Source organism: Haliotis rufescens, unplaced genomic scaffold, assembly GCF_023055435.1.
Source record: "Haliotis rufescens isolate VD_foot unplaced genomic scaffold, xgHalRufe1.0.p SCAF_23, whole genome shotgun sequence".
Taxonomy (NCBI): domain Eukaryota; kingdom Metazoa; phylum Mollusca; class Gastropoda; order Lepetellida; family Haliotidae; genus Haliotis; species Haliotis rufescens.
Genome location: NW_025963924.1, coordinates 12,042,248 through 12,055,126, shown reverse-complemented (window position 1 = coordinate 12,055,126; position 12,879 = coordinate 12,042,248). Strand labels below are relative to the sequence as shown.

General features: G+C 40.0%; 1 protein-coding gene across 13 annotated transcripts in view; it reads right to left on the bottom strand.

Moving 5' to 3' along the window:
* The window catches only part of LOC124133076 (membrane-associated guanylate kinase, WW and PDZ domain-containing protein 1-like), a 159,740-nt gene that overhangs the window by 107,420 nt on the left and 39,441 nt on the right, over window positions 1-12,879 (bottom strand). For 10 of the 13 annotated variants that reach the window (XM_046497313.2, XM_046497312.2, XM_048401788.1 and 7 more), the window contains exons 5-6: window positions 2,442-2,471; window positions 1,089-1,171 (exon numbers count right to left, since the gene is read on the bottom strand). In XM_046497313.2, coding sequence (XP_046353269.1) covers window positions 1,089-1,171; window positions 2,442-2,471 — 113 coding nt within the window. The remainder of the gene's footprint in view (window positions 1-1,088; window positions 1,172-2,441; window positions 2,472-12,879) is intronic. The other 3 variants (XM_046497308.2, XM_046497309.2, XM_048401790.1) reach the window with 1 other exon arrangement.

Below are 12,879 nucleotides of genomic sequence, written 5' to 3'. Positions count from 1 at the left end.
TACATAAAATAAATGTAAAATCATTCTTTTTGATGAAGTGGTATTTGTAAGTCATAAAAGAAATCTTTGTGAGTCGGAGTTTCCCTGCCGTGCATATTTGTTCCTTTTTGCATCAAAGAAATGCAGATGCACTTAAACAGCTATGAAAATAGCGATGAAAATAGCCATGTAATACATTGCTAAGAAATAATGTTCAAGTAGAATCAGGTTCCCAAATGGCCATAGTTCACATGTTTTTTCCCCACCTTTCCAGGAATTCATATAGGCCTGCTCAGAGGCTGATATTCAAATGTCTAAATCTTCCCAAAATGGAATCACAAATTTCCCAATTCACATTTATTGTAATAACTAATGTTATGGCTTGATACAGGCAAGTTGTATGTCATTGACTCATCTGAGCAAAAAGGAGATTTTCATTTCCCAAATAGCCTGCCAAGAACATTCAGCTGAATACAATAAATTAACTTTCGCACTGGCTTAAATTTAAAAAAAAAGTAAACCACTGATACAAATGAGAAGTTCCAAAGCACAAATTCTTACATATTGTTTTCAGGAATGCTGTAAGGACAACTTATCCCCAATATGAGATTCAAACTCTGACCTTGTGTGATGAGCAAACACACTAACCAGTGGGCTAACCACCACCATGAACATCATGGTCAGTGCATCATCAATAGAAAGAGAATTTTGCTTAACACCCTTCATCAACATAGATTGCAAATAACCATGACTGGACCAGGCAAACCAGTGACTGAACTCAACGGACGTTCCCGCAATCAGTCAATCTACAGATCTTGACCATCAGATCTCCATTTTGAATAGCTGTTTTGACACAAGCTGTCATGACATCATACAATATAACCTGACATCCACAAGACCACGGACAATCTCTGTCCTGAAGAGTGAGTGAGTATGGTTTTACGCCGCTTTAAGCAATATTCCAGCAATATCACGGCGGGGGACACCAGAAATGGGCTTCACACATTGTACCCATATCAGGAATCGAACCCAGGTCTTCGGCGTGACGAGTGAACGCTTTAACCACTAGGCTACCCGACCACCCCTGCAATGAGGAAAATGGGACTTACCATCCTGCTCACAGTCATCTGCGGAAGGTTTCTGAAGCTTCTCGAGCCGGGGATCCAGCCAGTGCGTGGTCTCGCTGTTGTGACTGAAGTGCCAATACAAACCAGTGTTAGTTCACCATCACTCCCATCACATATACTACCCAACTCTTGAAAGGGATATTAAGTTATATTTCAAAAAGCATATACAGCGAAACCTCATTAAATAAATTGCCATATATCAAACTCAAGTATCGCAAGAGAAGACCTGACATCATGTCTTGGTGGGGTGCCCATAGCACTTGCATTAAACACAAGAACTCATCAGCCTGTCTCACATTACTATAAGAACATGATAGATTTTCAATGGTCCCAAAGCTAAATGTTTGTTAGTTGTTGAACACTACACTCAGCAATATTTCACCTTGTAAATCATGTCTGGACCAGACAATCCAGTGATTGATCTTTTGAGCAATGATTTACGCCACCTGGTTATGATGACAACCAATCCACCAAGTCACCAAGCCTGACCACCAGATCCATTAAGTCACTTTGTACGACAAGTATAGGTTGCTAGGGGCCTATTCTGACCTGCAATCCCTGGGATCAATGCAGGATGCCCCCGTGAAGATCCGGGTCAGAATTGGTCTTCAGCAACCTGCACTTGTCGTAAGATACGACTAATGGGATTGGGTGGTTGATGCATGTCATCATATCCCAATTGCGTAGATCGATGCTCATGATCACTAGATTGTCTGGTCCAGACTCAATTATTTACAGACAGCTGTCATTTTGCTGGAATATTGCTGAGGGTGCAACAAAACAAACAACAAACAAACAATAAGCAGGATGAGTAAACATGGTTTCACTACCAAAGTAATCAGTTTGGTGCCTATCAACAGCTGAGTAGTATACACAAAGTGTTACATACATTCAATCACAAGAAGCTAAAAAAGAACATTTCACTTCAAACAGTACAAAGATAATTTCAAGGCTACAGATGTACCCAGATACCACATTCTATGGAGAACAAGAATAGTCTCCCTGTTGTTACTTGCATATAGAAAGGAAACCAAAATATGATATGGATGATCACAAACAAGGAGAGAACCTATGACAATTCACTCTCAAAAGATGGCAAAAAATAATACCCCTATGACAGGATTCCAATGAGTAAAGAAATAATGTTTCAGACAAAAGCATGCAGACACTGAAACTTAGGCATTACTTCTACCACAGAACTTTAGAAATGGCAACAGCCACATGAGCTAAGGGTAACACAAGATGCATGTCCTAGTGGCATGTCTTGTCACAGGCTCACTGCCAGTCACCTCTCACTCGCAGTCATGTTACAAGAGTCAGAAAGGCCACACTTACTTTATGCCTTGGTTTGCGGATCCGCTCACCCTAATTTTGAGAAAAGTACAGAAATATAAGATTTCAATCACACTTTTTTAAATCCACCAAAAACAAATGCATGGATAATTCTAGGATGTACCTAAATCCATTTGGTAAAATACCACAGGAAGACTTAATCTGACGTTGTTTGGAATGGGTATTCAAATATATGTATATATACTTTTCAAATATATGACCTTTTTCTCCTATGTATAATAACCTATCAATTCTTGGTCATGATCTGACTTTTCAAAAAGGTAAATATTTGTGATTTTCATTTACAGCAATTAAACTGACAGAAGGCAATGTGCCATGTTTTGAGTCCACTGACATCCAAACCTAGAATTATCCCTGAATATTCTCAAAACAAACAATATTTCAACTATACTACTTTCTTCAACACAAAACAGCTTCCTGACTACATCTATATACATATTTTTTTTAATGTTTCACAAAACACATGAGCATGTAACCAATAGCAACTGTTTTTCATCAACAGCAAACCAGTAAACCAAGAAATGTGGCCTGAACAACATCTAGGCACGTCACACCTTTACCCAATACTCAACATAAGCTAGAAATAAATTTTATAATCCTTTTGATTAGGAAATTCAACACTCAAACAAAAAGGGTTAAACTGTTCATAATGAAACTGTCATACACCAGAGTGGTTATTTGTTTCATAAAAACATCCAACACTAAAAGGGTTAAATGCAAAATATTGAACAATTCAATAAAGTAATAAACTTTTCATAATCTAAATATTCAAGACTGAAGATTTACTAACTTAATAATTAAAATATTCAACACTTAAACGGTTATTCACTTTATAATTAGAATATTCAACATTAAAAGGGTTATTCACTTAAAAATTAAAAGCAGGAACACTCAAAGGGTTATTCATTTTATAATTAAAATATTCAACACCTAAAGGGTTATAACCCTTCTAAGTCAGATAATGAACTGCCATCATTAGATTTAATTTCAACGGAGCAGCATTTGCTACGGTTCGTCAGCTTCTCGCCGGGGCAACCAAAGGGCACCCCTCTGAATTGTCATCAACCGCCAGATTGAACTGCAACGAGATGCAACCGCCTCAGAAGCCGACTAACTTCCTGTTGTGAGCAGATCTGCTTGCTGTGCATGGTACCACAGCACTCAACATGAGCTGTTACATGAGCGTCTGTCTGGTCAATAAGGAAGAGGTCTGCTACAACATTGAGGTCACAAGTCCGTTTGATGTTTACATACTTTAAAGGTGCTTGGCATGACTGTTGTGAAGGGCAGTAATTTCAACATTCATGCATCAAGAGTATCACGAACCCTTCAGATGATGAATCAGAAGCTACAGCCCACAAGTATCACCCCTCAAATCTTCAAAGATGCTGATGATGAAATAACAACAGAACTTGTAACTAATGAAAACTGGCATCAAATTGCAGATGGAACAGGTTCATAGTTTGTTCTCGGCTGAAACTGTGTGGTGGGAACACGATACCATCATGTGTAAGTAAGTAAGTGAGCGAGTATGGTTTTACGCCGCTTTTAGCAATGTTCAGCAATATCACGGCAGGGGACACCAGAAATGGGCTTCACACATTGTACCCATGTCGGGAATCGAACCCGGGTCTTCTGCGTGACGAGCGAACGCTTTAACCACTAGGCTACCCGACCGCCCAAAGTAAGTAAGTGAGGATCTACAGGATCTAATGATCTTTTAGAAATATTAATGGAACATTTTGGCGAGGGACACCAGACAGGGCTTCACACATTGAACCCATGTGTGGAAATGAACCTGGAACTTCAGCATCATGAGCTCTAACCACTTGGCTACCCTACTACTCCCTGAACTATCCTGACCCACAGCATCAAGATATATATTGTTTAAAACAAATGCTGCCACTTGGTGACACTACGTCAGCATAACAGAACGAGTATTTCTTATTTTAACCTGAACAAAGACCATATTACAGACTCAGATGAGTGAGGTTGTATAACACCTTTTTGAACACATTTCAGTTATTAATACAAAAATTATGCAGATTTTAAATAGCATCATATTCAAGATTATTGCACTTGCATAATGCACAGCAACATGCATGCTTGTGTGTGTGTGCTGCTTGTATTAGTCCAGACTAATGTTGTTTTATAGTGCTAGCCCACTGAGGTTCCATGCTGCAGTTTAACATGAATACCCCACTCAGACACAGTATACTGACTCCAAACCGACCAATCCTTATTTTATCCCTTAATGCTGAGTGCCCGACAAGGTAACAACATGTATAATCTTTTAACGTCTTTTGGTATGACTCGGCCGTGCGATGGACTCTGACCTTCTGTTCTCGGGGCAGACGCTCCATCCACTCGACCACGGATGCAGTCATCAATTTGGTAAAACCCCTGGGCTGGGTAAAGTGCACACAAGAATCCCCCTGCCCTTTACAATCTCACAGAAGAACTAGTCTCCGTCCAACTGGCATTTTCAGCAAATCTGGAGCAGGTCACTCCAACACTTTGCTCATCTTTCTAACTCAAGTTTCATGTTCTGATCAATCAAAACATAAACGATTACCCTAATTTTACAGAAACAGTGTCTCAACTTCAAAAGGCACTAATTACAATGTCTTGACCTGCACAAAAACTAGACAGTACTCCATGGAGCCTGGTCTGCATTAATCTAATCTTCATCAGGGGCTGCTTCCTGATGAGTTATCACTCTAACCCAAAGGCTACCCTGCTGCTTCTAACCAGTAATATTGAACCATTACATTTTGGCGAATCCCATCATTAACTTCATAATTCATGTCCGCCTGCCGACCACATCAAAAGCTATACCTCAATACAATAAACCGTACCTTCCATTTTTCATGCTTATTATTTTCAGCTTAAACTATTTCAAAAACGTAACATCATTTCTGATTTTTAGTGTAATTAAGGACACTAGCATTTTATTACCAAATAACAAGATAAATAAAACATCAGTGAGTGAGTGAGTGAGTGAGTGAGTGAGTGAGTGAGTGAGTGAGTGAGTGAGTGAGTGAGTGAGTGAGTGAGTGAGTGAGTGAGTGAGTGAGTGAGTATGGTTTTACCCCGCTTTTAGCAATATTCCAACAATGTCACGGCAGGGGACACCAGAAACAGAAATGGGCTTCACACATTGTACCCATGTTGGGAATCAAACCCGGGTCTTCGGCGTGACGAGCGAACGCTTTAACCACTAGGCTATACGACCGCCCCAATAAAACATCAGTCAAAACATATTTATGAGATACTAATGAGTGAATCATTATGCTCATAATTTACTGAGCAATTTTGCGGCAATTGTTATTTATGCAAATAACATTTACAGTTTTATTTATTGTTTAATCTTCCATACATCCCCATGTCTCCATGCTTATTTGTATATTGAGCTATATTTTATTTATTCATGGAGGTGGCCAGGATTTGCTTCCCACCCATACAGCAAGTCCGTCTTAACAGATGCAAAAAACAGACAAATCAAAACCACAAAGGTAATACAGAGCTTATCTCACGTCTATGCTTTATGAAATGTGCACCGATTGGCTGTGTTGAGTCTGCATCCCACAGTGCACTGCACTGCTAACTCCAGGCGTGCAATGTGATGCAGTATACACTGCAGGGATTAGCTCTCCAACAGTGCATTGTATGGTGATGAAATCATCCTAATGTTTGGCACATGGCCCCACACCTGTACGGAGCTCTCTGCACTGTCTCTGGGGGACATGTCAATAATTATCTCATTATTTACTGTCTGTTTTCATTATATTATGAAGAAAAAATATAAAACTGAATGTAATTATTATAATTTTCAAAAACACAACTCAATATCCCGCATATGGTTCTTTTAGACGGAAAGCAATCTAATCATGTCTTAATTTTTTCAAACATTTTTCTAATTTTTTAGGCATGTGCAAACCAGATTTAAAATTTTTATTTTTCTTCGATTGTCCGAAAAAAATACCCATGAGAACCAGCAATTCAAGCTCAGCACAAATGAATCTTGTAGGAGTGAGGGTATGTCTACATGTCTCGATCAACAATCTATGTTTGTGTAACAAATAAACTGCAGCACTGCTGCAACAAACAACCCACGTCTCCACATCGTGGTGGAACACAGAAACTGAACATGTTCCATATCAAAAGCCCCACTAAGATGTCATCTGGCTTCCTATTCCCTGATCAAAAAAAACATGGACTGCAGGTGTAAGTTTCATGCTTCAAAGAGAAGGATGATAACTTGCTCTTCCTAGATGAGGATGGAATTATCTGGCAGTCCCGATACAATGACATCATCCCCATGTCTGTGCATAAAAATTTACAAACCCAAACCCAAGTAGATTTTAGTGAGTGAGTGAGTATGGTTTTATGCCGCTTTTAGCAATATACCAGCAATATTACAGTGGGGGACACCAGAAATGGGCTTCACACATTGTACCCATGACAGGAATCAAACCCGGGTCTTCGGCATGACGAGCGAACACTTTAACCACCAGGCTATCAGACCGCCTCCCAAGTAGATTTTAGTTATATCATATGGACTATCATAGCTGGGTTTACTAGACCAGACACAATTTTACTAGACTGGGGCTTCAGGCTTGTTGAAAAGTTACAGATTGCATTGTCCAATTGAACATCACCTACAGCTAATATGTCAGCATAGTTATTAAGGCTCAAGCTGAAAAAGACCTGTGGATATTCTGGGTTAGAATAGGTCTTCAGCAACCCATGCATGTCATAAGAGATGACTAGCCGGATTGGGTGGTCAGGCTTGCTGACTTGGTTGATGCATGTCATCCTATCCCAATTGTGTGGATCGATGCTCGTGATGTCAATCACTTGATTGTCTGGTCCAGAGAAGATTATTTACAGACCGCCGTCATAAAGCTGGAATATTGCTGAGTGCAGCGTTAAACAACAAACAAACAAACAAATCAAGCTGAAAAAAGACAAACACTTTAAAAGTTACAAAATCTTAATGACTATAACATGCCATGTCTTGCCAAAATCATTGAGTGAGCTAGTTCACCTCTACATTCAAGCATAATTCCAGCTATAGGAGCGCCTGTAGGTAACCAAGTACCGGTGAACCAGTGGTTGGTAACATGAGCATAGACCCATGTCTCCAGGGTAAAATGACACACATACGAACCAAATCCTCATCCGGAGATACCATGCAGTTTAACATGAATAACCCACTCAAACACTTATATACTGACTCCGAGCCGACCAGTCCTTGTTTAGCCCCTTAATGCCCATGGTAACTGCAAGTACCATCTTTTAACATCTATTGGTATGACACGTCCGTGGATAGAACTATCAACCATCTGCTGTGTGGGCGACACTCTTAACCATTAGACCATGGAGGCAATCATAAGCTTTTAAGACAAGCATGGTTTATTAAGGACCTATACTGTCAAAGAATTTCCACTGATGGTGTTGCTCAATTAAAAAATTGTCAATTTCTGAATTTGGGTTTCCCAGTCTCAACTTGCAATGACTGTTACAGTCCATTCTTTGATAATTGCTGTTATGTGTGGCACTTCTAGGCCTGCTGTTGCAATGTGTTATCAGCAATTACCCACTACGTCTCCGACAGAACCTATTAGTACTAATGGTAATTGTTGCTTACGAAGCAATTTGGGTAAAATTGTTACCAATCAACATGGTTAGTCATTACAAAGCAATATGATACATATTTCTGAAAATAACATTCAAAAGGACAACTTGCCAAATATTCGATCAATAGCACACAATATCATTCAGATATGATTTAACCCCCAGCATAAAGAACTGGTCCTGAACATGCAATCATGATCATCACTGACATGAACAATGGCCAGATAATGTATTATGGCATGTGTTACAAAGAATATCAATCCAAGCTTAGCCTCTAGTGTTTATTATCACATAACAGATCACAACCGTTTTAGCAGGGAATGACTAACAACGAGAGTGTCGGAGTTCTGTTATTGTCTATTTTTAGTGTTTCTGTAGCCTTTGTGAGGTACAGCATCCCATTACTCATCTTCACATCGCAGGGACAAATGGGGGTCTTATTGCTTACAGTTACAAAACACTCAGGTGTGATCATCCACAGAACAAAGGGGCGGAGGTAGCCTAGTGGATAAAGCATTCGCTCGTAACGCCGTAGGCACGGGTTTGATTCCCCACATGGGAACAATGTGTGAAGACCATTTCTGATGTCCCCTGCCCAGATATTGTTGGAATATTGCTAAAAGCACCTTAAAACCTCACTCAAACAGTGTCACCCACCCGCCCATCCACCCACTTACTCACTCACAATAGGTGCTCCTATATTTTATAACCAATGAATAGTACAGGACCATATATAATGAGTACAAGAAGTATATAAGAAGACAGATTAGTCTCGACTGTTCTATAACTTTTGACATTAAATGTGTTCACCATTTGTTAAACATGACCAGCTCTCATCTAATCCTTTCACTTGAATCCATTTGACTGTCATTTCTTTGGGCAAAATCAGTAATTATGTTCTCAGTACATGAATAGTGTTCATTAATCATATTTTGTGACACATCTGATGAGCTAAACGTGAACCAATGCTCAATGCTGACCATTAGGCCACAAGTTTTCATTTTATGTTTCACGGATTAATTCAAGCCTTACCACTTTTCCACACAAGGTCGGTTGGCAAAAAATAAATAAAACGCTATGTTTATCATTTATTTATTTATTTATTTACATGAAAGTCATTTTGCCATGGAGTTAAAACTGCAGCTGGCCTCTTGAATCACAGATAGTGATGCAGACATGGAATTTATATATAACATTTTATATTATATAAAAGGGTCTATATTACTAGGGAGACAAAATAAAAATGGATATTTTACTGTTCAATTTATGTCTTATCCAGCTGCTTTTCAGTTGTGGCGGCGGGCCTGTGAAACGAAAAATAAAAAGTGTGTGGCCTTAATCAGTGGAACTCCTAATCCCACAGCTTGCCTGGTCATCCTGCCATGCACAATTACTGATCAATGCTGATAACTGTTGATCCCTTCAGCAAGATGGGCAAGTGGGAAAGAGCCAGGATATGTTCTGCAAGTTGTTTCATACCTAAACCCTTGAATAAACACCTGCCTTGAATGGACACCTGGACCAAGGACCTTCTGCCTTGAATAAACACAGGGACCAAGGACCTTCTACCTTGAATAAACACAGGGACCAAGGACCTTCTGCCTTGAATAAACACAGGGACCAAGGACCTTCTACCTTGAATAAACACAGGCACCAAGGACCCTCTACCTTGAATAAACACAGGCACAAAGGACCTTCTACCTTGAATCAACACAGGGACCAAGGACCCTCTACCTTGAATAAACACAGGGACCAAGGACCTTCTACCTTGAATAAACACAGGCACCAAGGACCTTCTACCCTGAATAAACACAGGGACCAAGGACCCTCTGCCTTGAATAAACACAGGGACCAAGGATCCTCTGCCTTGAATAAACACAGGGACCAAGGACCCTCTGCCTTGAATAAACACAGGGACCAAGGACCCTCTGCCTTGAATAAACACAGGGACCAAGGACCTTCTACCTTGAATAAACACAGGCACCAAGGACCTTCTACCTTGAATAAACACAGGGACCAAGGACCTTCTACCTTGAATAAACACAGGCACCAAGGACCCTCTGCCTTGAATAAACACAGGGACCAAGGACCTTCTACCTTTAATAAACACAGGCACAAAGGACCTTCTACCTTGAATAAACACAGGGACCAGGGACCTTCTACCTTGAATAAACACAGGCACCAAGGACCCTCTGCCTTGAATAAACACAGGGACCAAGGACCTACCTTGAATAAACACAGGCACCAAGGACCCTCTGCCTTGAATAAACACAGGGACCAAGGACCCTCTACCTTGAATAAACACAGGGACCAAGGACCTTCTACCTTGAATAAACACAGGCACCAAGGACCTTCTACCTTGAATAAACACAGGCACCAAGGACCTTCTACCTTGAATAAACACAGGCACCAAGGACCTTCTACCTTGAATAAACACAGGCACCAAGGACCCTCTACCTTGAATAAACACAGGGACCAAGGACCCTCTACCTTGAATAAATGACTAGCTGCCTTGATTAAACGCTAGGTTGTCTTTCTGTCTGCATGCTACACTGATATTTTGAAGAGGAAATATACTGTGAATCCTACTATTTAATGTCTGTGAGGATCCATACCATATACTGTATCAGTTTCAGGTACAGAATGTGAGAAAAAACATGCTGAAAAAAATCCCCTTCTGCAAAAAATAAGTGCTGTAGATGCTGTAAATCCTTGAATAAACGCTGGGTCTTGGGACCTTCAAAATAAATAAATGCTGGCCATTTATTCAAGGATTTACAGTATCTACCCCTCCGTAGCATGGGGGAATAGAGAAGGTCCTGACACTGGGAATAGCAAATAACATGAAAAGTATTTCATTGGGCATTGAACTGACGGAAAGGGAAGTAACTCTCAAATGAATGAAACCAAAATTGAAAGAAGTTTTGTCGAGCCAGGCAATAACATTGCCACTTTCCCATCTGAGCCACATTGTAGATTTGTGATACAGATTTCAAAAGGCCTGTTTCACACCCAATCACTATATAACACAGCAAACGGTTTAAAAAATTGACACAATCCTCATGGCATGATATGAGAGAAGAGTTCCAACAGATTAATGCTTAGTATTGCTTACCACAAGATAGGTAGCTGATCAATTAGAACAGCTTAACCTACTTAGCGACAGTTATCCGTTGTGTCAGAATAAAAAAAAATCAAACAAATTAACAGTCTTATTCTACTGACGCAACACACATAGTATTGTTTCAACACTGTTGATACATGGCAGACTTGTATAAACTACGTTCTTCCATCATCGGGACAAAGTCCATAAAGTTGGGGGATGTCACCACAGATGTCAATAATATACTTGTCGGTATGTCTCCAGACAGGTCCTAAACAATACTTCAGTTACTAGAAAGACCTAAAAGGGTGTTATACTCATTTACTTGAAACAGATAAAATTTATCAACACAATAATAAATTTCACATTATCATTATTTTGCAAAACTAACATATATCAGTTTTTTGAGGATTGAGAACCTAGAAATAGAAATAGCTGATGTTTTTGTTATTGGCCAAAATCTATTATCCATACCATTTTTGGTTCTTTTATGAAAGGGGCAAGGGGTAGCCTAGCGGTTAAAAGGTTCATGCATCAAGCCGAAGGCCCGGGTTCGATTCCCCACATGGGTACAATGTGTGAAGCCCATTTCCTCTGTCTCCGCCATCATATTGCTGGAATATTGCTAAAAGCAGCATAAAACCAAACTCACTCACACTTTTTATGAAATTGATTTCAAATCCTATACTGCCCATATGCTATGAACACATATTACCAAAGAGGGCAACCATTATGGTGAAAATATTCTCAGTAATTCTCACTGAGCTTATGAACTCATTGTCGCAATTAATTGAAGACAATATTGTGCATGATGTGACAGATAATCTTGTAGGACTAACTGCTGATGTCTTCACGTAAAATATTCTTAGGTAACTCACTTTCTCAGAACATAAGACTATGGGGAGTAATAAAAATAACCAACTCGCAAGATCATCTGTCCCTCGGAACTTACAAAACTAATTCACTTTGATAAGATTTGACTGTTTAAAGCCGCACTCCGAAATATTCCAGCAACATGATGGCTATAAACACTACTGCCTGGACCAGACAATCCAGTGATTGATATCATGAGCATCAGTCTACACAAGTGGGATACAATGACCACGTCAGCAAGCCTATCCTACCGATCCCTTTAGGGGCCTCTTGTGCCAACATGGGTTGCTGAAGATCAATTGTAACCCGGATCTTCACGTAAGCTTGGGACAGATAATCTCCTAGCTTCTAGTTTACCCTCTAAATATCTCCTAGGCTTATTCCCTGCCACTAGTGCAGGTCAAGTCAGTGCTACGCTGGACTGGTATCACTCATGGCCTCCAAGTGCAGTTTGTCTTATGAAGCTAACAACATCATATCACAGGGATTTCAAGTATATGCCAGCTCCAAAACACAAGCAGGTGCTTGCTTTCCTTCACAGACATAAAGAACAAGGGGAGATAATGGGGCCAGCTTGATACCATCTTGACACAAGTAGGCTAACTAGGTAGGATTCTGGAATCAGTTTAACACTGCTGACTTGTTTCCTTACAAAACATTGACGTATGGTGCTTAAGCTCGGACACTCTTCGGTGTTTAAGCTTGGACACTCAATACAAAAGTGTGCCGGTATATATAAGGGTCTTTTTACTGCAGTGTCCTCAACACAAGAGGATGAGGTTTGATAGGGGGCCCAGTTTGGCG